The 26,598-nt window shown below is 44.6% G+C and overlaps 2 protein-coding genes across 2 annotated transcripts in view; one reads left to right on the plus strand and one right to left on the minus strand.

Annotated features, from left to right (window-relative positions):
• TSPAN31 (tetraspanin 31) overlaps positions 1 to 17,608 on the plus strand; it is a 61,789-nt gene extending 44,181 nt beyond the window's left edge. Inside the window, exons 3-6 of the mRNA XM_069758602.1 lie at positions 1,362 to 1,442; positions 7,045 to 7,185; positions 9,593 to 9,703; positions 12,946 to 17,608. Of these exons, the coding sequence (XP_069614703.1) occupies positions 1,362 to 1,442; positions 7,045 to 7,185; positions 9,593 to 9,703; positions 12,946 to 13,020 (408 nt within the window). The 3' untranslated portion in view covers positions 13,021 to 17,608. The remainder of the gene's footprint in view (positions 1 to 1,361; positions 1,443 to 7,044; positions 7,186 to 9,592; positions 9,704 to 12,945) is intronic.
• A 4,793-nt stretch (positions 17,609 to 22,401) lies between these two features.
• The window catches only part of CDK4 (cyclin dependent kinase 4), a 65,014-nt gene continuing 60,817 nt past the window's right edge, over positions 22,402 to 26,598 (minus strand). The window contains exons 6-8 of the mRNA XM_069758601.1: positions 25,467 to 25,517; positions 23,892 to 24,027; positions 22,402 to 23,210 (exon numbers count right to left, since the gene is read on the minus strand). Coding sequence (XP_069614702.1) covers positions 23,070 to 23,210; positions 23,892 to 24,027; positions 25,467 to 25,517 — 328 coding nt within the window. The 3' untranslated portion in view covers positions 22,402 to 23,069. The remainder of the gene's footprint in view (positions 23,211 to 23,891; positions 24,028 to 25,466; positions 25,518 to 26,598) is intronic.

Here is a 26,598-nt window from a genome sequence, read left to right on the forward strand (position 1 = left end):
GCAGCATTAGAGTAATGGGAAGATAAATTGTCAGTGCCTCTAATGTGACATTGTAGGGGAGTATTCTATCCATCATAGGGGTATACACACAGGAAATGTTAGGGTTAGCCAACTGTCTGCAGACCATGTAAGATGCGAATGTCTGCCAGAAAATGAGTCACTGTGGCCCATAGTGGGGGAGGTGTTCCCTATAATGGTGAGGAATATGGACTGATCTCTTTACTGGCTCAGTGACAGAAGGATCGTAAACCGCTCTACTGGGAATCCCGCAAACCAACTGTGCATTTTTTGCATCATGCTTATGTGAAGATGAAATACAGCAATAGTAGAGTCCACCGTGTGTCACTTACCGGATCTCTCTTTGGCTAGTTTCACACTAGCGTTTTGCTGCGGACTTCCTCCGTGAAGCCACGGCCGCATCTCCGCCGCTCAGCTCCGCCTACGTCCGCATGCGGCCTGCGTACCTATCTTTAACATTAGGTATGCAGGTCGTGCGGATGCTTCCGCATGCTTCGTTTTGACGATGCAGCGAACCGCATCGAACGCAGCTGGTTGGGATTTATTTTTTTTCTCTGCATCGTCAAAACGGCGCATGCGGAGGCATCCGCATACATCCGCACAACCTGCGTGCCTAATGTTAAAGAAAGGTATGCAGGCCGCATGCGGACGTAGGCGGAGCGGAGGTGCGGCCGTGGGCGGGGCTTCACGGAGGAAGTCCGCAGCTCAGCAAAACGCTAGTGTGAAACTAGCCTAAAGTAGCTTTCATAAAATCAGGTGATAAAAGCAGCAGGGTGGCTCAGTGGTTAGCACTGTTGCTTGCAGCGCTAGGTTCACATCCCAAAAACAATACAATATCTACAAGGAGGTTGCATGTTCTCCCAATGTTTGTGAGGGTTTCCTCCTGCATACCAATAAAATGTCTGTATAGTACTGCAGAATATGATGGCGCTATGTAGGTAAATTAAAGATAGTGCGAGCCTAGCGCTGAGTAATTGTATACATTCATGGTGGCTGTCTCGCCTTCTGGCTGCTGATTTGACACTTTTCCCCAGTATATTGATAGAAAACTACTAAGAGGAAGAGCCACGACTCGTACGGACTTTCTGAAAACCACATCATCCAGTGACAGACACAACCCTGCAAACGGGGTCTGTCTCTACTCTATGCTGCATATTGGGACAGGATAAACCTGGAGACAGATTGTGTGTTTTGTCTTATCACCATAGCTGTAGAGCACATTTTTATTTTCTTGCAAAAATAATTATTATTTTGGGTGGGTGGGGTTTATTTTTTTTTTTTTTTAAATCTGGTAAAATGAATTTTCTAATATCCATCTCCCACATCTTTAACTGGAATGTCAGTACATGGTGGTGTTAATTCTCATCTTTATCTTTCAACTGGTGGTTTCCTGCTCCTGTTTGGCGATGAACAGATCTCTGCAGGTACGGGACACTTTTTAGGTCTGTCGGTCTAAACATGAAACTTTTGTTATCTTAAAGGGGTTGTCAACTACTAGGACAACCCGTTCTTATTCCCCTTGCTTCGCCCCAATAAAATAAAAGAGCCTTTACTCTCCTCCCGTGCCTGTGCTGTTCCTGCCTTGTCGGCAGTATCGGGACTCTCGTGACATATGGCGCCCAATCAGCGCTTATATCCCTGTCTCCGCCTTTGGACAAATTGGACTTGAAGGGAAAGTGAGAGCAGCCACAGTGCTGACTTCCTCTCCTTGTTCAATTTGTTCAAAGTTGGGGACAGTAACTCCAGCGCTGATTGGGCACCGGGAACCACGTATCCTACAACCGCATAAGAGCCAGGGGACCGCAAGTGCTGAGGAACAGCGCCGGCATGGGAGGTGAGTATAGGCTTTTCTATTTTATGTCCAATTGTACAATAATTCAGTCTGAAAACATAGGAAAATTTTTGTAGAGCAAAATGTATCTGAAATGCTGATATGAAGTCTAGTAGTGATCATATTCCTAGACCTGCTGCCATTGGTGAACATGGCAATCGGTCTCTCCACTCCCAACCTTTTTGTTCTTCCATGGGTACGCACCCCTATTAAATAATTATTTACAAACTACCAAAAATACCTAAAAGCACAATACTTGTAAATATCTATTAACATTTTAGCTGTTTACCAAAATAAATTCAAGATATAGGTATATAATAAATATGGGTTTAAAGTGCAGATTCTCGGCTTTACTTTGAGGGTATTCACGTCCTAATTGGAGTAAGGGTTTAGGAATTACAGCTTTAATATGTAGCTGCCTCTTCCCAAAGTGACCAAAAGTAATTGGACAATTATCTCAACAGCTGTTAAATGGGCTGTAAGTTCTATTGTCTTCAGTTAAGCATGTAAAAGGTCTGGAGCTGATTCCAGGTGTGGTATTTGCATTTGTAAGTTGTTCCTGTGAAACCACAACATGCGGCCAAAGGAGCTCTCAATGGAAGAGAAACAGACCAGTGTTAGGCTGAAAAAAAGAAGAAATCCTTTGGAGATGGCAGTAATGTTTGGAATGGGTAAATCAACAGTTTGGTACATTCTGCAACAAAAAAAGAGCACACTGGTGACTTTGGGAATTCGTAAAGGCCTGGACGTCCACGGAAGACAGTGGTGGATGATCGCATAATCTTTTCCATGGTGAAGAAAACCCCTTTAAGGCATCCACCCAAACGAAGACCACTTTCCAGGCAGTAGGTGTTTCAATATCTAAGTCTGCCATAAAGAGAAGACTTCATGAGCGCAAACATAGAGGGTTCACCTCATGGTACAATCCATTAGTCAGCCTTAAAAATAGACCAGATTAGACTTTGCCAAAAAAATATCTAAAGAAGCCAGCTGGTTATGGAAATACATTCTTTGGACAGATGAAACTAAGATCATCCTGTACCAGAATGAAGGGACGAAGAAAGTGTGAAGTCTTAGAACAGTTCATGATCCAAAGCACACCACATCCTCTGTAAAACATGGTGGAAGCAGTGTGATGACTTGGGCATGCGTGGCTGCCAGTGGCACTGGGTCACCAATGTTTATTGATGATGTGACTGAAGACAAAACCATGCAGATTAATTCTGTATGTACAGGGCGATACACTCTGCTCAGATTCAGTCAAATGCAGCAAGGGTGATGGACATTAACTATAACATACTGCAAGAGCAACCCAGAAGGTTTTTAAGGCAAAGAAGTGGAATATTCTGCAATGGCCGAGTCATTCATCAGACCTCAATCCCATCAAGCAGCATTTCACATGCTTAACAAAAAAAAAATCTCTTATTACAGTATACGGTACTTTTATTAGCTATGCGCTCAAATTTAAAAATGACACACAAACCAACCCTCCTATATAATATAAAGTGGCACTGTGCAGATATGGACATGGTTAACCCCCGCCAAAAGCATCTCCAAGGTGCTGTTTGTCCCTTACCGCAGAGGCTGACCCCCCCCCTCCTAAATTATTACCAATATTGGCCCCTAAGAAACCCTAATAGATAGAATAAAACGAATAAGATGAATTTTAATGGTAGGCATAAATGATGAGGCAAATGGGAAGAAAGGTATGATGTAATTTCTATTGTCTATAGACCGCCTCAACGCGTTTCCCCGTAACAATGTTCCTCAGGAGGCTGATGTTCATGGCATCTTGTAAGGATAGCATTTGCCTTATCATTGATGCCTACCATTAATATTCGTCTTTGACTGTTTGACGTTCCAGACTCCAGGCAGTTGTTGCCTGCAGAGGAGTCTCTACAAAGTATTAAAAATGAACATTTTATTTAAGGTAAAGTTAATTTGTCCAATTACTTTTGAGCTCCTGAAATGAGGAGGTCTTGTAGAAAAATGGTTGCATTTCCTAAACGTTTCACACGATATTTCTGTTCAACCCCTTTAAGTAAACCTGAAAGTCTACACTTTAATTGCATCTCAGTTGTTTCATTTTTTATTAAAAAAAAAAATAGTGGTCTGTAGAGCTGAAATCACAAAGATTCGATCACTGTCTAAAATATTTCAGGACCAAAAGGTGTTTGTTTATTTAGATATAGATATATGTGCCTCATGAATTAAAATAACATGTATAATTTGCTCCTTACATATAGAAATATACTGTTCCCCATGAGTGAACAGCCCCTTTAACCTTACATTGGACACTCCTGTGCAGCCCTGTGTTCTACCTGCTCTTGGGCTGAAAGATGCTAGTGTTGCACTGACATCAGTGTACTGCCACCGTCCTCTAGACTTGGAGACGTGAGGCAGGAAGCCTTCTTTATTTAGTTGTATCCTTTAGGCTATGTGCACACGTTGCAGATTGTATGCGTTTTTGCTACGTTTTTTCGTTGCGAAAATTCATACACAACAGAGCTCATTGAATTCAATGGGATTCCGCAATGCTGTGCTAATGCGTATTTTTCCACGGCGGAATCACATTGCGGAAAAATACGCAGCATGCTCATTCCCCGCGATTCCGCACACATAGGAATGCATTGATCCACTTACTTTCCGCATGGGGCTATGTCCACTATGCCGGATGTAAGCGGATCATGTGCAGATGGTACCCAGGGTGGAGGAGAGGAGACTCTCCTCCAGGCCCTAAAAAAAGAATTAAAATAAAAAATAGTTATGTATTCACCTTCCGGCTGCCCCCGGATCCAGCCCAGGCCTTAGCGATGCTCCCGTTCCCAGTAATGCCTTGCGATAATGACCTGTGATGACGTAGCGGTCTCGCGTGATGCTACCTCATCTGGGGTCATTGTCGCAAGGCATCGCTGGGAACGGGAGCATCACGAGGATCAGGAAGGCTGCGGGGGGCACCGGAAGGTGAGAATATCCTGATTTTTTTTTTTTTTTTTTTTTTTTTTTTATTATTTTTAACATTAGATCTTTTTACTACTGATGCTGCATAGGCAGCATCAATAGTAAAAAGTTTGTCACACTTGTCAAACACTATGTTTGACAAGTGTGACCAACCTGGCAATCATTATTCCAAGTGATGCTACAGATCGCTTGGAAAACGCTAGTGTTTAGTGGGAAAACGCATGCCAATTCTGCATGTGTTGTACACGCGGCAGGGAGTTGCAGAATTGCCGCGGAAATTTCCGCGGCAATTCTGCAACGTGTGCACATAGCCTTAAAGGGAACCTGTCACCTGAATTTGGCGGGACTGGTTTTGGGTCATATGGGTGGAGTTTTCGGGTGTTTGATTCACCCTTTCCTTACCCGCTGGCTAGCAATCTTGCCTTGCGCAGGCATGTACTACGGAGGACAGAGAATAGTAACATAGTAACATAGTTAGTAAGGCCGAAAAAAGACATTTGTCCATCCAGTTCAGCCTATATTCCATCATAATAAATACCCAGATCTACGTCCTTCTACAGAACCTAATAATTGTATGATACAATATTGTTCTGCTCCAGGAAGACATCCAGGCCTCTCTTGAACCCCTCGACTGAGTTCGCCATCACCACCTCCTCAGGCAAGCAATTCCAGATTCTCACTGCCCTAACAGTAAAGAATCCTCTTCTATGTTGGTGGAAAAACCTTCTCTCCTCCAGACGCAAAGAATGCCCCCTTGTGCCCGTCACCTTCCTTGGTATAAACAGATCCTCAGCGAGATATTTGTATTGTCCCCTTATATACTTATACATGGTTATTAGATCGCCCCTCAGTCGTCTTTTTTCTAGACTAAATAATCCTAATTTCGCTAATCTATCTGGGTATTGTAGTTCTCCCATCCCCTTTATTAATTTTGTTGCCCTCCTTTGTACTCTCTCTAGTTCCATTATATCCTTCCTGAGCACCGGTGCCCAAAACTGGACACAGTACTCCATGTGCGGTCTAACTAGGGATTTGTACAGAGGCAGTATAATGCTCTCATCATGTGTATCCAGACCTCTTTTAATGCACCCCATGATCCTGTTTGCCTTGGCAGCTGCTGCCTGGCACTGGCTGCTCCAGGTAAGTTTATCATTAACTAGGATCCCCAAGTCCTTCTCCCTGTCAGATTTACCCAGTGGTTTCCCGTTCAGTGTGTAATGGTGATATTGATTCCCTCTTCCCATGTGTATAACCTTACATTTATCATTGTTAAACCTCATCTGCCACCTTTCAGCCCAAGTTTCCAACTTATCCAGATCCATCTGTAGCAGAATACTATCTTCTCTTGTATTAACTGCTTTACATAGTTTTGTATCATCTGCAAATATCGATATTTTACTGTGTAAACCTTCTACCAGATCATTAATGAATATGTTGAAGAGAACAGGTCCCAATACTGACCCCTGCGGTACCCCACTGGTCACAGCGACCCAGTTAGAGACTATACCATTTATAACCACCCTCTGCTTTCTATCACTAAGCCAGTTACTAACCCATTTACACACATTTTCCCCCAGACCAAGCATTCTCATTTTGTGTACCAACCTCTTGTGCGGCACGGTATCAAACGCTTTGGAAAAATCGAGATATACCACGTCCAATGACTCACCGTGGTCCAGCCTATAGCTTACCTCTTCATAAAAACTGATTAGATTGGTTTGACAGGAGCGATTTCTCATAAACCCATGCTGATATGGAGTTAAACAGTTATTCTCATTGAGATAATCCAGAATAACATCCCTCAGAAACCCTTCAAATATTTTACCAACAATGAACTTCAATCCAATATTTCGGCCAGCATGCAGCCAGCGGGTAAGGAAAGGGTGAATCAAACACCGAAAACTCCGCCCATATGACCCAAAACCGGTCCCGCCAAATTCAGGTGACAGGTTCCCTTTAAAACGCTGAGGCAATTGAATATATCAGCAGCCCTGCAGAAGTGATCTAGTTGCTTTTTTTTGGTGGGGAACGTTGCTCTCCACCATTGTAATTGGCTGCTAATGGAGCAGTGGAGATAGCAGAGATGTGCAAGTCTGTAGGGTTCATGGTCACAGATTAGGACTTTTTCTCTCACTTGCAGTACAGCATTTTATGGTGTGTCTATTAGAAGCAACGCATTTTGGATGCCCCGTGCCCCGGCCTCAATGTGACCAGCACTACTTTGGTTTTTACAGGAGCGGTTTCTAAATGAAACATGGACTAGTATGGGGAACGTCACCAGGAGAGAAATGGAGAAGAATCTGAATTGTTGTGGATGGTTAAACACCACCGAGAAATTGTCACAGTACAACGGCGATTTTTCAGTTTGCATTGCGGTAAGTTGTTGCCATTTTTCGCTCCTATGACTTTAAGAATAGTTTTCTTTTCTATTTTAGTTTGACATTTTTTGGGGCATCTACCATGTTCTTTAACATTCCAGTGCTGGTGACATTAAACCCTTTGGCGCATGTGGATGTAATGGTGCTTCCATGCCAGGATCTGTATGTGTGAAGCTACAAAACAGCACATGTAACTCTGCCGGTATCTGCCTGTAAGGGTATGTGTCCACGTTCAGGATGGCCGGCGCTTTGGACGGAGCGGAAAACTCGCTCCACCTAAAGCTCCGCCCCCTTCTGTAGACGCGGTGATTCCGGATGTGTTCATTGCACACATCCGGAATCATCGCACCCCACACATAGGGCCCTGTGTTATACCGCGCAGCGGCGCCGCAAGGTAAACGGACATGCTGCGTTCTAAAATGCGTGCCGCATGTCCGGAATCGCAGGGCTGCCGGGTGCGTGTTCGCACGCATAGTGGAGACGGGATTTCATAAAATCCCCTCCACTATGCTGTAACAATAACATCTGGATGCTGCAGATTGAACTCTGCGGCTCTACGCAGTGTACAATCCACAGCTATTCCAGATATAATACGGCCCGTAGACACATACCCTAATGGTAAAGCTTAGATCCTAGCTGTTTAACCATTTAGATGCTGCTGCCATTTAAAAGGAGTAGTTATGAGGTGCTGATGGACTACCATGGTGGCAGGGGGGTGCTGAAGGCTCACCTGTCTGCCATCTTGGTACGCCAGTGAAACCCAGACCATGGGCTGGGCATTATAAGAGACAATACTTACACTGTTTGGTGAATACGTTTATTAAAGTATTGTAAGTTTGAGATTGCCATAATCTTATTGATCTTGCTCAGGTCATTCTTACTATGCAATGAAGACCTCAATGATGTCACCCAAAAACAATGGCGGACTTGTGTTTCATCCTGCTTAGAAATATATTTCCTGTTTTTTCAGTACATTGTATGGTAAAGTTTGTGAGGTCATTCAAAACCACAAATTCAATATAAAGTGACTAGCACACTCCAGGGTGTTGTGATGCAAAAAAGTGTGACACACTCCATTAGCGGTGGATACCGCATTTATCCCTAGTGTCCCGGCGCACTGACGGCTCTTTTAAGCCTCAGCGCCACCTATTATTCTGACTCACCGTCAGTTGACCAGCCTGGTTCTGTTTCTTCCCGGCTTGTTGCCTTTTTTTTCCAGCATGTCTGATTGATGCAAATCCGAGTATTCTATTGTTTTTGGGGCCATACAAGTATACAATTATACCTAGCACACTGATGAAGGTCCAGTATCGACCGAAACGTTTGTGATTTACTGTATGTAATAAATCCCCACTTTTTTGCATCACAACACCCTGGAGTGTGCTAGTCACTTTATATTGTATACGTTCAGGTTTGGGCACCTATGACTGTGCACCTCCCCTATTTAGGCTGTGCTTAGCATCTTCTATATCTCAAAACCACAAATTGTCCTGTAAAATATAATTCATTGGTCCTGATATGATTGTGGATGAAAATATAAAAAAAATTATGATTCTTAGAAAGGGGGAGGAAAAAAAGAAATCGTAAAAACGAAAATCTTTGGATTTTACGGGGCCTATACAATAATTTGTATAGAATTTATTGAAGGAGATCAAAGCCCCTTTTACATTTCACCTGATTTGATAGAGGACATTGTTTTCCTGTACAAGATTTCTGGATTTCTCCTTCTCTGTTGATAAGTCACAACATTTCCACAAAAGAAAATCTGCAGAATGAGTATGTGAAACGCTCCGATTTCTGCACAGATTTTTTAATTAATGCTCCATATGAATGTGGTGTAGAATCCACAGCGTTTCATCTTCACCGGTGTATGGAACTTGACCGTTGGTAGATTAATTGCATGTAGACGGGATGGGAATTGGTGAATGAGCGTCCGTAAGAACACTCGTTTCTGAATATTGTCCTGGCGATCATCCGATTAACGAGCAAACCTGTCTGCTTCCCTTTTGGCCTCCGTCAGGTTAGTATACATCACTATACCATTAATACATATATAATTTTGGAATCCATGGGTGATGTATGTAAAACCCTAGGACCAATACCTCCTGCCTCAGGCTTGGGCATAGTGTGCACGGAGCTGTACCGCCTCACCCCTTCCTTACACACAGACAGCAAGCCGTTTTCATCCTGTGCCATCAGTCCTGCTTGGCGTGAAGTAGCAGTGCTGCTGTTGGTAATGCGACCGTTCAATGATGCTTGTCCACCTGGAAACCATCGTTTTGTAGATGTAGCACCATTCAAATATGTGATAAATCTTCAGATTATAGAGAGAGTTACTGAATATTCTTCTTTTCATCACTCACTTGAGAACTTTTACTTACTGACTTTCATACTTTACTTTCAGGAGTGTAAAAGTAAAAACACATGTGACACATGTGGCAACAAAATGCTGAACCATGCCGGTGAAGCCCTGAAAATCCTTGGTGGAGTAGGACTCTTCTTCAGCTTTACAGAGGTAATCTGGTCCTGAATGAGAACGTTGTGATGGATACACATGTATTATGAATAACGGCTCGGCAATACATCGGACTGGGAAAACCTTTCCATCCCCAATAGTGTATGACTTCTCATTTATATATTGATTATTCTTCATTTACATATACTCCAGGAAACCTTTATATCTTCTTCCTAAAGGCACTGATCGTCTCTGAAAAATGACCTCCCATTTCTAGGGTCTCCACCTATCACTATGAAGTAGATCACAATTTTTACAATTTGATTGTTGGTTTTTAAGAAACACTTACCATCTCCTCCTAACCAGAGATCCTTACCCTTAAAGGCTTCACGCTGAATCTTCAGCCTGCTTATCACTTGCAGTGTATGGGTATGGTATAAAACAAGTGCCATCTAACACATACTCAGCTGATGTATAATGCTGTCCTATGGATTCTTCTAAGGGCTTTCTTTTTCTCATCATGTTTGACTATATTTTGCTTTAGGTTTTCTTTCTTTCTTTTATGCTCTCCTTAGATATTCTTCAGTTTACAGACCAAACCTACGCCTGTGAGAGGGCACCTACACTGAAGTAACAAAAACGATGTCCACTTTGCTTTATGATATACTACTTTGTTACTTCAGGAGGCAACAGGACATCTATAGCCTTATGTTCCCAGACATTATTGTTTTAACCCCTTCAAGACCTTGCGATCTTCCTTTTTTGCTGTTACTTTTTTCCTCTCCTTCCCCATAATCCTGTAGAATGTAAGCCCGCAAGGGCAGGGTCCTCGCCCCTCTGTATCAGTCCGTCATTGTTAGTTTGTTTACTGTATGTGATATTTGTAACTTGTATGTAACCCCTTCTCATGTACAGCACCATGGAATCAATGGTGCTATATAAATAAATAATAATAATAATAAAGTGCCATAATTTTTTTTTTTTTAAATTTTTCCTTCAATATGGCCATATTATTATTTATTATTATAGCGCCATTTATTCCATGGCGCTTTACATGTGAGGAGGGGTATACATAATAAAAAACAAGTACAATAATCTTAAACAATACAGGTCACCTACTGGCACAGGAGGAGAGAGGACCCTGCCCGCGAGGGCTCACAGTCTGTAAGGGATGGGTGAGGATACAATAGGCGAGGGTAGAGCTGGTCGTATGAGGACTTTTTTTTTTTTGCAGGACGAGTTGAACTTTGGAATGACACCATTGATTTTACCATTTATTTACAATGTTCACTGTATGGTAAAACTGGCCTGGCAATATTATTTCCCAGGTCAGTATGAGTACACAGAAACCAAACATGTATACATTTTTATTTTTAAGTGGTAAACAAAAATACGAAATTTTTAAGAAAGAAAAAAACAATTTGCTTCTGACACCATTTTCCAAGTCCCTTAGCATTTTCGAGATTTGTGACGTGATTCCTGTCTGCTAGTATTAAATCGCAGCAGGATTTGTCTGGTTAAACAGCTGCAGGTGGACACTTGATGGCATTAAATCAGCCTTCAAGTGCGGGGAAAGATGCAGGTACATCGTCTGGAGCCCGCATTGAAATCATTGACGCGTCTTTTGACATATACGTCAAAGGTTGTAAAGGGGTTAAAGGGAGTATGTCATTTCCCAAAAAAACTATTAAGCACATAGTTATATAGGGGCAGAAGTTGTCCTCTATAGAAAATTCTACCTTTTGTTGTATATATCTGTCTTTCTATTGTTCAAAAAATGTTTTTTTTATTCCTATATGCTAATGAGGCCGCTCTCCTCTTTGCTGCGGCCACTTGCTGCACTGTGGTGGAGCCGCTGCAGCGTGAGGACAGGCTCATACAGTAGAGGTGTGTAAGGGCTATGTGCTCAGTTTAGGCTGTGTATGTTTTCGTGTGATATTTCCTTTAACTGCGTCCAGCAGCCACATTAGATACGGACTCCAAAGTTTTCACAGTATCTTTTTTTTTTTTTTTTTTTGCTTATTTTCTGTAACAAATTGATATCTCGTGACCGGTACATCATGCCATACTGCCAGGAGCGGGCTGACCCTGAGCAATCTTATCACACAGTGCATTATAATCATAGATGGTTTATTTATCCTAAAGGGATCGTTTACATCCTGAAATTGCCACAACATTGCTCCCAGTGCTGCGCCCCTTTGATTATTTTGGCTCCAGGATCTAATCAACTGCATCAATAATATAATGTGCAGCAGAGTGGGAAACCAAAGCCCCTTCATTCAGTTTTGGATCACCAAGCACCGATGCTATTCCCCTTATATGATCTGTTGTGATGTGTACCTGGATCATGTCCGTACATGTGTGAAAGTTCTCTTGACTTTTGGACTTCCTGTGGCAGCATGTCCCCAGCAGCTGCCCCCCATTATAAGGTCAGTGCATTGGCATGTGACCGTGGCCGGCAGTCGATATGGCTAGCTGCATAGCGGCACTTTACACGGGCCCATGACTGAATCTGCACTTTTTCGGGTTAGAGGTAGTCCACTCTATCATGCATTCAGCTCCTTGTATGAAGGTCACAAGGAGGTCCACACGTCAGTATGACCTGCAGAATGGTCGCTGTGGTGGAGCAAGATGGACCTTCACTGCCTTCTACACATTTTGCATAGGGAACAGTCTGTCATCTTAGCTTACTCCTACCTGTTAGGCCACGTTCACATGTTCAGTATTTGGTCAGTATTTTACCTCAGTATTTGTAAGCCAAAACCAGGAGCGGAACAATTAGAGGAAAAGTATAATAGAAACATGTCACCACTTCTGTATTTATCACCCACTCCTGGTTGTGGTTTACAAATACTGAGGTAAAATACTGAACATGTGATTGTGGCCTTACAGTAGGTGACAGCATAACAATGCGAGAAACTCGCCCCTCAATCCCCGGCACTGCCGCCGGCACTCGGGACTGGAGCGTGCAGCTGCATGTATTTCTATGTGACCCCAGCCTAATTTAACAACTCTTCCTTCTTGGTGTTACACTTCTCAAAATTGCATCTACATTATGTAGCTGGTAAAGTGTGTGGTGCAGGCTCAGGAGCTGTGCCCGCTGTGTTATGCAGGATTGCCCAGGATGGGCTTTACATGAGATGATGACTTTCCTAGTATTGCAGGAAAGGGAACAAGCAGTTCTGTACTGTGCAGAGCTGCACCGCATGGAGTACAAGCAGTCTGTACACTAGGAAGCTACAGTAATTTGCTCTGATAACCTGACCCTGGTAACCATCTCTTCATTTTGCAATGTTTTTCAGATTCTTGGTGTATGGCTCGCCTTTCGATACAGGAACCAGAAAGACCCTCGAGCAAATCCCAGTGCTTTTCTATAGTAGTACTGAAGCTTCACCCACAACCTTTCAATCGTGTATTTAATTTTACAGTTTCGGTCCCATCTCTTAGCTGGTGATTTCTCACCCTACAACACCATGTTCCCCTCAGCTAGAAGAGAGGGGGACATGTGGCAGGGGAAGAAGTCAGACCAAGCTTCCCAATATGGGGGCTTTTTCAGCAATGCAATCAGGCCACTATTTTAGCAGATGTATTATGTCAGAAATAAAAGGGTCATTATGTTTGTGTTTTGGGTACTGAGAAATCAGTGCAAGGATAATTGTTATCTGGACACAAGGACATCTTTGTACTTGGCTCTCAACTCTCTAGTTTATATTTTTACTTTTGGTATGTTACAGCACTCGGCTTGTATAGAGCCATAACTTGCCATGTTTGTAAAGGGCGGATTGAATGGCTGGTATGTCCGTGTACATATATGTAAAGATGCACACCAGTCATTCTTGAAATGATGTTTTTTTTATATTCATGGCAAAGTGTAACAAGGTCCCATTCAATTATAGCATTGGCCTAGATATTCCGATATAGAAATCAGCAGAACCATGGAATGAAAGAGACACTGAAGAAAGCAGATGCATTTGCAAGATTAAATATTTCATGGTTTTTTTTTTGACTATTCGTCTTATTATAGTTTGTAGAGCATGTAAGGGTTAAGTGTCCCTTTTGTAAATAGAGTGAAGCATTGAAATCTTGTAATGGACGGAGAGTAAAAGCAGAGGGCATGCTTCCCTGGTTAACACATACAGCTCCCTGCCATTAGCGGCTAAGGCGAGTTCGTGGGGGGGGGGGGGGGGATGTACATACAAAAAAAAAAAAAAAGAGACAATTTCATCAGAGTGCTTGATCCAATTTTCATTTGTGGGTTGTTCATTTTTGTTGTATAAAAAAAATCAAACTGATGGTGGTTTCCCAAATTTCTCAGGACCAAAAAAAAAAAAAAAAAAAGGCCAAGTAAAAAAGAATAAATTGAGTATATGTACTATCCGTTAAAAAAACAGAACATGTACAAAAAAAAAATGAACGGACCATAGTGAATATTGATAAATTTTCATCAAGATTGTCTATGTTGTTTATCTTAAAGAGGACCTGTCACATTTTGTTCCTACTTTAATCCTGCTGCTCCCAAGTATTCCGTTTTTTATCAAACCGTATGGTTCCAGGGACATGGGCCTTTTTTTAAAATTCAATGTTGATTTTCCCGGCTATTTGGGGGTGGACACATGTTTCAAGGGATTCTCTGGGGGGGAGTGTCTCATGGGATTCTCTGGTGGTGCGTGTCTCACGGGATTCTCTGGTGGTGCGTGTCTCACGGGATTCTCTGGGGGGCGTGTCTCACGGGATTCTCTGGGGGCGTGTCTCACGGGATTCTCTGGGGGCGTGTCTCCCGGGATTCTCTGGGGGGTGTCTCACGGGATTCTTTGGTGGGGCGTATCTCACGGGATTCTCTGGGGAGGCGTGTCTCACGGGATTCTCTGGGGGGGGTGTCTCACGGGATTCTCTGGTGGGGCGTGTCTCACGGGATTCTCTGGGGGTGTGTCTCACGGGATTCTCTGGTGGGGCGTGTCTCACGGGATTCTCTGGGGAGGCGTGTCTCACGGGATTCTCTGGTGGGGCGTGTCTCACGGGATTCTCTGGTGGGGCGTGTCTCACGGGATTCTCTGGGGGTGTGTCTCATGGGGTTCTCTGGTGGGGCGTGTCTCACGGGATTCTCTGGGGGGTGTCTCATGGGATTCTCTGGGGAGGCGTGTCTCATGGGATTCTCTGGGGGGGTGTCTCATGGGGTTCTCTGGTGGGGCGTGTCTCATGGGGTTCTCTGGTGGGGCGTGTCTCACGGGATTCTCTGGGGGGTGTCTCACGGGATTCTCTGGGGAGGCGTGTCTCACGGGATTCTCTGGTGGGGCGTGTCTCACGGGATTCTCTGGTGGGGCGTGTCTCACGGGATTCTCTGGGGGTGTGTCTCATGGGGTTCTCTGGTGGGGCGTGTCTCACGGGATTCTCTGGGGGGTGTCTCATGGGATTCTCTGGGGAGGCGTGTCTCATGGGATTCTCTGGGGGGGTGTCTCATGGGGTTCTCTGGTGGGGCGTGTCTCATGGGGTTCTCTGGTGGGGCGTGTCTCACGGGATTCTCTGGGGGGTGTCTCATGGGATTCTCTGGGGAGGCGTGTCTCACGGGATTCTCTGGGGAGGCGTGTCTCACGGGATTCTCTGGTGGGGCGTGTCTCACGGGATTCTCTGGTGGGGCGTGTCTCACGGGGTTCTCTGGTGGGGCGTGTCTCATGGGATTCTCTGGGGGGTGTCTCATGGGATTCTCTGGGGAGGCGTGTCTCACGGGGTTCTCTGGTGGGGCGTGTCTCACGGGATTCTCTGGGGAGGCGTGTCTCACGGGATTCTCTGGGGAGGCGTGTCTCACGGGATTCTCTGGTGGGGCGTGTCTCACGGGATTCTCTGGGGGTGTGTCTCACGGGGTTCTCTGGTGGGGCGTGTCTCACGGGATTCTCTGGGGGTGTGTCTCACGGGGTTCTCTGGTGGGGCGTGTCTCACGGGATTCTCTGGGGGTGTGTCTCACGGGGTTCTCTGGTGGGGCGTGTCTCACGGGATTCTCTGGGGGTGTGTCTCACGGGGTTCTCTGGTGGGGCGTGTCTCACGGGATTCTCTGGGGGTGTGTCTCACGGGGTTCTCTGGTGGGGCGTGTCTCACGGGATTCTCTGGGGGTGTGTCTCACGGGGTTCTCTGGTGGGGCGTGTCTCACGGGATTCTCTGGGGGGTGTCTCATGGGATTCTCTGGGGAGGCGTGTCTCACGGGGTTCTCTGGTGGGGCGTGTCTCACGGGATTCTCTGGGGAGGCGTGTCTCACGGGATTCTCTGGGGAGGCGTGTCTCACGGGATTCTCTGGGGAGGCGTGTCTCACGGGATTCTCTGGGGAGGCGTGTCTCACGGGATTCTCTGGGGAGGCGTGTCTCACGGGATTCTCTGGTGGGGCGTGTCTCACGGGATTCTCTGGGGGTGTGTCTCACGGGGTTCTCTGGTGGGGCGTGTCTCATGGGATTCTCTGGTGGGGCGTGTCTCACGAGATTCTCTGGTGGGGCGTGTCTCACGGGATTCTCTGGTGGGGCGTGTCTCACGGGATTCTCTGGTGGGGCGTGTCTCACGGGATTCTCTGGTGGGGCGTGTGTCACGGGATTCTCTGGTGGGGCGTGTGTCACGGGACTCTCTGGGGGTGTGTCTCATGGGGTTCTCTGGTGGGGCGTGTCTCACGGGATTCTCTGGGGGGTGTCTCACGGGATTCTCTGGGGGGTGTCTCATGGGATTCTCTGGGGAGGCGTGTCTCATGGGATTCTCTGGGGGTGTGTCTCATGGGGTTCTCTGGTGGGGCGTGTCTCATGGGATTCTCTGGTGGGGCGTGTCTCACGGGCTTCTCTGGTGGGGCGTGTCTCACGGGATTCTCTGGGGAGGCGTGTCTCACGGGATTCTCTGGGGAGGCGTGTCTCACGGGATTCTCTGGTGGGGCGTGTCTCACGGGATTCTCTGGTGGGGCGTGTCTCACGGGATTCTCTGGTGGGGCGTGTGTCACGGGATTCTCTGGTGGGGCGTGTCTCACGGGATTCTCTGGTGGGGCGTGTGTCAAGGGATTCTCTGTATTATTGACCTGTGAGCCACACGCCCTTGTAAAGACCATAATACATTAGCCGTAGATAACCAGGCCCATATCCCTGGAACCATATAGTTGATTTTTAATTAAACAAAAAGCAGAATACTCAGGGCGAATAAAACACAAGGAATAACTGGCTGCTTTTGCTCGGGTGACAAGTTCACTTTAAGTATATTACGCATCCAACTGCACATTCTTCTCCGAAAATCAGCTAAGTATTGTAAATGTAAGCTGGGGTTCTCCATGGAGGCAGATATCCCCCTTATATAGTGATGACCCACATAACTGGAGATGACGTCGGCATCTTTGCTCATGCCCCTTTTCTGTATCAGCAGCTAGTGCTAAGGAAATCCTGGCAGACGGCAGATCCTGTAATGTGGTTTGGCCTCTTACCGTGTGCACGTGCCATTTAGATGCAATCCAGTAAGACATAATGCTGGCAGCTGAGGCCAGGGCTCACTCTGTGGGCAGGAGCCCATGTGTCACTGTTCTTATACAGAGTCGTAGGTCACAATTTGCTGGAGCGTATATAAGAGATGGACATTGTATTCTGTGGAGCTCAGAAAATCACCTCTAAAGTAGATCTGGTCCAGAAAGCCAAATCTTATATGGAATCACCCCCAGGGACAGATAAGCGAGAGGCTGATGGGCTTCTACTAGAAGATGCCTGAAGATCGGATCTGATTTCACTGGATGCTGAATCGTGACAAATCTACTTGGGTCTATACAAAAGCTTGAACCCCGCAAGGATTTCTCGCTCTCCTTTGTTATTCATTTTTGAGATCAGAAGTCCTGCCGTCCCCCGGGTTGAATCTTCCCTATAGTTGGCACAACAAGACCTGCAGCCCTAGCAACGTCTATAATGTGGGTTATTTATTCCAATAAATGCTTTAAGATACAATAAAGTATTTTCTCCCTTTTAATATATTTGGTTTTGTTGCTGATTTCACTGTTATTCATCAGAGTGGACACATTACATGAGCGTTAGGCCTTCAGATTGTGAATATATCTGGGCACCTTATAAAGAAGTTATACAGCCACTTTATCTCTCAAATGGTGTAAAATAGTGAAGCGATACACCCTCCCCCTCTGCTGCTGTTGATTCATGCTCTGTCTGGAAGGACGCATGACCACCGCTGAGAATAGCTGGCTTTGGCCATGGGCACTGCTACAATCCTTTGATTTAGCTGTAAAGAGTCTTGTGACATGACTTAGGATAAAAGACAAAATATTCAATTTACAGACTCCGTTTCGAGGTATTGCCCCTCATCGGTGCAAAGTGTGAGATCTGGTTTGATTGGGTGAGAGGCGTCTTACCAGATTCCAAGGGGTAATGTTCTCCTTGCCAGTGATAGGACCCACCGCAAGCTGCAGGAGAGAGGTCTCCTAATTCTACTGGTGTTTGACCAGTAGTGGAGATGCCAGCTGGACTAGGGGGTTGGAGTACCTCTATCCTGGAGATAAGTGTTAGACGCGCATGTGTCAGTCACTTGTGGTATATATTATAGATGTGCTGGAAATGTCTCTTATAAGAGGTCAGCGCTGCAGGATGATTGGGTGGCCACAGCAAGTAACGTCACTTTAGCGTCTGCCTCCATCCTGAAGCTGAGGAAATACACATCTAATGAACACTGCCATATTGAAACATCTGTCCAGTCAAGACTGCATGGTTCTGCTCCACAGATTCATTTTCTGATGTGTCCACTAATTTAGCACTGGGCCTACAGTGCTTTATTGTGAATGAGAAAATCCAAGCCAATTGGGTTTCATCTAGTAGCCCCCTCAACTTAAAGGTTATGGCCACCTTTGACATGGAAGGGCGGGGTAAAAGATCTTTACATATGTTAGTGGATACCATTCGTTACGACAATAGCAGTAATTTTCAGACTGCAATCTTCCTACTTTCACTTTCAGATCCTCCGATATGCAGTTTGCATCCTGAGCCAAGTTTACCAATGCTCTGGTGGGAACATCTCTCTCAGTAGTATAGGCTGGATGTGAGCTCCATGGTGCGGCTGTCATCATTAGCCAATATATCAACAGAGGATCTATCCAGCTTTTATTTCGATATTATAGTATCTCCATGCGCTTCCCCCTTTTTTTTTTCTTTTAAAGCCTAATTCTCTGCCCTCCCTGAGACACTTTCTCCCCTCTCCAGCCACACAGTCTGTAAATGCTGACAGAAGGGAGGTTAAGCTCTGACAGATTTGTAACATTTCGCCAAAGCATGAAGTGAAAGGCTTTTACACACTCTGCAACATCAAAATGATATTTTTTAAAGGACAGAAGTGATGGTTAGATTGTAAAGGGAAGTGGCTAACCTCTTTAAGGTTATATTCTCAACAATGCAACAAGTGCATTTGTTGTGTGTTGTCAAAACAGATTTGTGTGGGTGCCACCTCTGAGAACCTGCTACTTACGTTGACATGGTTAATATTCCGTTTTGGACATTAAACATTCCATTTCTATGGACAGGCAAAGTAAATCGACGTGTGAACGTAGCCTAACTATGCATTTAGGAAGCAAATGAACAGAACATTATGTGCAATGGTGTACAGAGCCTTAAAATGTTTTGTTTCTTCAGTTTCCTAAAGCAGAAGTGGATCTACAAGAAAGGACACTTTCAAAGGGAAATGCAGTCATCATGAGAGTCGGAAACCTCTTTATTATGCACAACAGATACACAAAATGGAAACCTCAGGCTAGACTTCTACCAAGTCCAGCGTTCTGTTTGATGCACCAACGTCCTCATCAAATAATCCGCTGATTTATTTAGATTGTTCCTGCTCAGCACAATATTATGAGCTTTATTGGGGACTACATGCCCTTGTTACAAAATCATACATAACAGCAAAACAGAGAGCCGAAAGAATCTTCTTCCACAACAACAATAAGGTTCTCTCCTTCTTAGGTTTTACTTGGCAGTAAAGGATCTACCACTCCTCGGCTCTATTTTGGGGAATAAGGCACATTCTGCAATCAGTTTTTGTAAACCAAAATCAGGAGTGGAACCTAAAGACAGGAAAAACGTAAGGAAAGCTTTCCGCCTGCTCTTGGTTTTGACCCAGATACACTTCTGATTTTGTCGTATGCATACTGCCATGTGAAAGAGGCCCACCGCTTCATACACTTGTGTAACAAAAAAAAACTGCATTGGTAACATTTCTACCCATTCAAATAATGCCAGGAATCTTGGTGGCAGAACTAGCCTTAAGCTAGTTTTACATGCAGCACTTAGGTTATGTTCACACAGGTTTTTGTTTTTACGATGTGGTTTTTTACAGCAGTTTCTACTCCAAAATCCACATGAAAAAAAAATAAAAATTCAAATACGCTTTGAACAAACCTATTCACGTCAATGGGAAAACAATGCTGTAGTCTATATAGTTCGTGATGAGCGAGTATACTCGTTGCTCGGGTGACCTCCGAGTATTTGTTATTGCTCGGGTTTTCATCCCCTCAGTTGCATGATTTACGGCTTCCAGATACGCTGAATACATGTGAGGAATGCCTGTTTGTTAAAGGGACTCTGTCACCTGAATTTGGCGGGACTGGTTTTGGGTCATATGGGCGGAGTTTTCGGGTGTTTGATTCACCCTTTCCTTACCCGCTGGCTGCATGCTGGCTGCAATATGGGATTGAAGTTCACTCTCTGTCCTCCATAGTACACGCCTGCACAAGGCAATCTTGCACAGCGCAGGCGTGTACTATGGAGGACAGAGAATGAACTTCAATCCAATATTGCAGCCAGCATGCAGCCAGCGGGTAAGGAAAGGGTGAATCAAACACCCGAAAACTCCGCCCATATGACCCAAAACCAGTCCCGCCAAATTCAGGTGACAGGTTCGCTTTAAGGAATTCCCACATGTATTCAGCGTATCAGGAAGCCGTAAATCATACAACTGAGGGAATGAAAACTAAATCTCCGAGCAGTTACAAATACTCGGAGGTCACCTGAGCGTACTCGGGAAAACCCGAGCAACGAGTATACTCGCTCATCACTATATACCTGCAGGTAAATAGTGGTTTCAGAGGAGACAGGTTCCCTTTTGTAGATACACAACTGCTCCCTACCAAAGTGAGTGATGCACAATTACTGATCATTATCAATACCATGGATGTTATAAGAACAAATCAAATTTTAGAACAAATTACGCCAGACCTGTCACTTCAAGCAAGGATCACCAAGCTACGACTTGCGTATCTTGGAAACATCATACGAAGAGAGCAAGCACTGGAGAAGGACATCATGGTCAGAAGAATAAAAAGAAGGCGGCGAAGAGGAAGACCAGCATCCCGATGGCTTGATACCATCAAGAAAATGGCAGGTGAGACCCTGGTGGAGCTATCTAGGTGTTTGCACAAGATCGATCTTCCTACACAGAGTTCATCCATCAAGTCGCCATGGCTCGAGATTTGAGCAGAGTGCCATAATAAAATTCCCAATATGAGGATGACCACGGACAAGTCCAAGTTAATCCATTAAAATCTTATTAGAACACGGAATAAATTCACTTTTATAAGTCAGCCTCTAACATCAAGCCTTTACATGAAGGTCTTACCAAGCTACACCCAGCCTAGAGAGCGTCCACCTAGGCTGTATTGGCCGATCATGATGTAGTAGAAAACAAGTTGTGCTGTTATCTGTGTAAGTGCACACGGAGTATTTGCAGCAGAATTTTCAGCACCAGAAACCAGAGTGTTGGAGAAAAAATACTACGTACATTCACACATGCATTTTTTTTCTCTATTAATTGGAATGGGTGAAAGACACTGAAAGAATGGACATGCTGCAGAAAAACACTTTTAGGCTATGTTACCACAATTAGGCTGTTTGCACACGTTGCAGATTTTTCGTGTTTTTTCGCTATAAAAACGCACACATTATGCATACCATCATTTAGAATGCATTCCGCAATTTTTGTGCACATGTTGTATTTTTTCCCGCGGAAAAAAAAAACGCATCGCAGTAAAAAACGCAGCATGTTCATTAATTTTGCGGATTTCCCACTATATTATTGCATTGGGAACCTCCGGAAAAATCCGCAAAAAAAACGCATGCGGATTTCTTGCAGAAAATGTCCGGTTTTGCACAGGAAATTTCTGCAAGAAATCCTGAAGGTGTGCACATAGCCTTAAGTATTTGATGTTGCAGTTTTTCTGCACATTTTATGTAAATACATTTACTTGTGTTTTTATCGCTGCTTTTTTTGTCTCTTATTGCGATGTCATGTGTAAATAAAGCTGCTTTGTTTGAGATACTTTCTAATATTTGGGTTTGACAAAAACGTTATTGATACGGTGACTTGCATAGTATATGCGTTTTTCTTACATTTAACCACATGTGCATTTTTTAAAACATCAGATTTTTCACATCCAATTCAATTCTATGGGGAAAATCTGCACAGAAAAGTCAAAAACTCAGCAAGAGAAATTGACATTGCAGATTTGAAACTTGCGCAGAATTTCTATATATCCCATCCACTTTGCACCAAAAATTCATTGTGGGTACACAGCCTTATGTTTCAAACACATGGAGGAAAAAACTGCATGTGCATGAGAAGTGTGCAGATAGAACACCGTGTGAAGAGATGTTCATACGATGCACCAAATGACTAATAAAATATGAAATCGGTAAATTCCGCATCGGGGAACGTCCCATTTGCATGCAGATAGAAATCTCTTTACTTTGCACATTTAAAGAAAGATATGATCATTACAAGTCAGTTTTTAATAGTAAATATAAGCCAAAGACGTAGGCAGTGTGTATGCTTGAGCTGAGACTACAAGTTCCTGGCTGCCCAATAGCCCCTGGCAGGGGATGTGAGCGACAGCCGGGGAGTTTTGGGTCACCTCGGCCAGCAATCCTTGATCCAATCTCCCCTCTCTGGTCCCTGTTACCATACAGCTGGTCCAAGTCAGTCTTAAATTCACTAATGTTTAAAAAGCAGAAAAAAAAGAAAAGGAGCCAGGAATAAATACTAAGAAACGTCTCGAGGGCGACTATGTAAAATGTCTTCACTGGGTATAAAAAGTTTATCTGTGGTTCAAAACTGGACACATTGTCATGACCTAACTTATAGATCTGGAGAATTCATGGCGTTGGTGCCATAAAACAGCTTATAAAGTAAAAGAAAAAAAATAGTGAAATAGAAAATCCCTGTGTTGTGAGCAGTCATCCTGATAATGACGCACTGCTGGTCTTTGCATTGAAATGTCAGGCAACACTAGCTCGGCCTCGTGAGCAATATTTCATCTGAAAAATGAATCCATGGTGGACGAATTGCACAAAGCAGGGCGAAGCTTAGTGTCATGGTAAAAATCAGCAATCTTCTATTGATAATCTAGAAGTAAAAAGCAGACGTGTCCCAGTGTCGGTGAGCTTCACTTCACTTCATCTGCTGTGGCGCGTGCGTGTGGGAATGGTTCTGGTGTGGAGCCGGTCTCGAGGTCCTCGGAGAAGAAGGCATGATGAAGAGCCTGGGATGCAGATGTACGGCGCAGGGGGTTAAAGGTTAACATTTCCTGGAAACAAAGAGAATCTCGTCAGTATGTGATCCCGGCTAATTCCATATATTTGACACAGTAAGGCTACTTTCACACTTACGTTGTTCAGAACCCGTCACAATGCGTCATTTTGTGAAAAAAATGCATCCTGCAAATTTTCCCGCAAGATGCGTTTTTTTCCCCATAGACTTGTATTATTGACGCATGGCCACACGTTTTTTCCGTCGTCCACTGGTTGCGTCGGAATTTGGCGGCCCGTCGTCGGGGAAAAACGTTCAAGGCAACGTTTTTCCAACTCTGCATGCCCGGCAGGAAATCTCCCCCTGTCTCTTTCCTCCCCGGGACTGCAGACGGAAATGTGAAAGGACACACTTCCGTCGGTACGTCGCGCCGACGCCTTGTGACGGCCGAGTACCGACCCAAGTGTGAAAGTAGCCTAAGGGTTAAATTCACATGTAGCGGATTTGCCGTTACTTGAGACCATGTAATTATTATAAAACTAGAGATTAATTCATGGCGGTGAACATCAGAATGAACCGACAGAAGGGGCCCCTGTTCCAGGACACCATATGGGCCCTTTGTAGCACATCATAAGCTACAATTCCACCAGTTTTGGAGGTAAATGAGGGCCCCCGGTACCTCTTCGGTAGCACCAATAGCATGTCCGCCCCTGATCTTCTGTTACCCATTACTACTCACTAGTAGAAGCTGTGCCCCCGTGGCATCAATTTCAGGAACGAACTTCTCTACTGGCTTCGGAGTCATCGGTGAGAAGGCCGATCGTGACAAAGTGACGTCTTCTGGCCATTCTTCTTCAGAGGGGAGTCCAATCATACTGTAGGCAGGGGACAACCAGAGAAGACTTCAGAAAGGGGCTCTCGACAATTAACAATATAAAGCTACTTTCTCCCAGAAACTCCCGTGCGTGGGTTGTGTCTGGTATTACAACTACCCTTAGATTGGGGCTGAGGAGCTGCAGTAAATCCAGACATCCCACAATTTACTGGAGGCAAAAATAAATTGGAAACTTTACATAATTAGCCTGAAAATGATATTAAAGCAAAGACACCCATTCATTAAGCCTGGATGGCGGTACACTGCACCCCAACAAGTCAGTATTAAAGGACATGTATCAAATCAAGCACAATGACAAAGTAAAGAAGGTCTCCTAATGTTTCTGAGATTCAAAAGCAGCTTCTATTCTTTTGTTACAAAATGTCATTCAAGACTGGAGTTTTTCCTTTCGGCATTTCATGTATTGTTATCATTTGCGCGTTTTACTCCCATGGGCCGTGTTTCACAGCTTGCGGTTCAGATTCCGCACAGCAAATCCACAGCAATTTACAGTACAGTGCACGTAAACAGGGCTTTCAAAGTCTCAATCACTTGTGGAAAACATCAGCACCAAAATGGAAGCGGATTTTCGTTGCGGAAACCACCTTCGTTAAGACTTTACAAAGGAATAAGGAGAAATCGGCTGCCATATCTGTAGGTAGACATGCACGCTGTCTGCACATTCCTGGCAGATTTGCAGGGGAAATTTTCTACAAACGTGTGAACATGGTTTTAAGCCAAGTTCGGAGAGCTGTATTTTCTGTGCACAGGCTCGCTCAGGTAGGCGTGAAGGAAAAAAAAAAAATCACAGCATCCATGCGTTAGTCTGGTCCGAGTAGTGTATAGAGAAAGAAGCCCCCCGCGCCCTTCACATCTGATAGTGCTCCGAATTCGCTTTCTAGAAGACACCGATGACTATAAGGAGCCCTTGTACCATGTACAGGCTGACTCACCGACGCAGGGCGGTGAAAGAGGCACAGCGGAAAAACAAGACAAATATTTTTCTACAGTGTACATCGGTCCCAGACATCCCATCAGGTCATTATGCAGCCGAATAGTCTCTTTAGGCTGAAATCACACACAATATTTGGCAGCATTTTTCCTGACATTTCCTTTGGCGTGCGATCTGTAAATCTTTAGCACATTACTGAAAAGTTTACTTTTTGCTTTTTTTTTATCCCACAAAGCAGCATCCTCTGGTACATTCCCCATAGGCTTTCATGTGGAACTTGGGAAAAAAAATTGTATTAAAATGTTACAAAATTAAACACCAAAAATGCTTCTAAACATGGTCCTGAAAATGAGAAAACCATAAAACTTCAGGACATTTTTTTCCAATTACAATTAAAAAAAAATACTGTAAAAAGTGTGTGTGAAGGAGTCGTCACATTTGCACATTATTTTCTTGGTTATTCCCATAGTTTCCCTAATGCAACTTACTCAAAAATCTTGCAGAGCTGGTCAGCTTCCGAATTCCCACAGAAGAGAGGCCTGTAAGAATGAGAGAACATGAACATTTATCTTTCCAGAATGTTATCCCCCAACCAAAGGGGTCCAACCATTCAGCCCCTCCGTGGTCCTGAGAATGGGGCTCTGCAGAGCCCCATCTTGACAGGGGTAGATGTCAGGTCAAAAATGTGTTCCTCCGCTCAGGAGAGGGGGCACTGATGAGCCCCATTACTAGGATCTCTGACACTTCCACCGATCGCCCCCCAGTTATCAGCTAATTATCCCTTTCCTGTTGATCGGGGATAAATCAATTCTGAAGCCATGATTAAATGGCTTGTCCATTTTCTTCTCTTATGAGCCCGCAGGCCCAGATATTTGTAACTTAACCCAATCTGCACTGCTCCAGGGCTCCGTTTCCACTACTGCTCTGGTCTCTGTAGAGCTCAATCGCTCATGCAGACAATACTGCCCAAGCTCAGCGATTGTCTGCAGAGCTGTAGATACGACATCACCACTGCAGCCGATCAACAGAGACTAGAACAGCAGCAGGGTTGCAATGCAGAACCTGGGGAGGGCGAGCAAAGCACAGATTGGAATTTCACACATAAGTCACCTTGAGGCTGTGTGCACACGTAGCAGATTTTTTGCGGTTTTTCGCTATAAAACCGCGAAAAAAACCGCTCACATTAAGCATCCTATTTAATAGAATGCAATCCGCATTTTTTGTGCACATGCTGCATTTTTTTCCTGAGCGGATTCGCATTCCAGAAAAAAACGCAGCATGTTCATTAAATTTGTGGAATCGCGGGGATTCCGCACACCTAGGAATGCATTGATCTGCTTACTTCCCGCATGGGGCTATGCCCACCATGCGGGAAGTAAGCAGATTATGTGCGGTTGGTACACAGGGTAGAGGAGAGGAGACTCTCCTCCACGGACTAGGCACCATATAATTGTTAAAAAAAAAGAATTAAAAAAAATCGTGATATACTCACCTTCGATGGCCCCCCGGAGTCTTCCTGCCCCTCAGCGCTGCACGCAGCCGCTTCCGTTCCTGTAGATGGTGTGTGAAGGACCTGCGATGACGTCGAGGTCACATGACCGCGATGACGTCGTGGTCATG

The sequence above is a fragment of the Ranitomeya imitator genome, chromosome 3 (genome assembly GCF_032444005.1).
Source record: "Ranitomeya imitator isolate aRanImi1 chromosome 3, aRanImi1.pri, whole genome shotgun sequence".
Classification (NCBI taxonomy): Eukaryota; Metazoa; Chordata; class Amphibia; order Anura; family Dendrobatidae; genus Ranitomeya; species Ranitomeya imitator.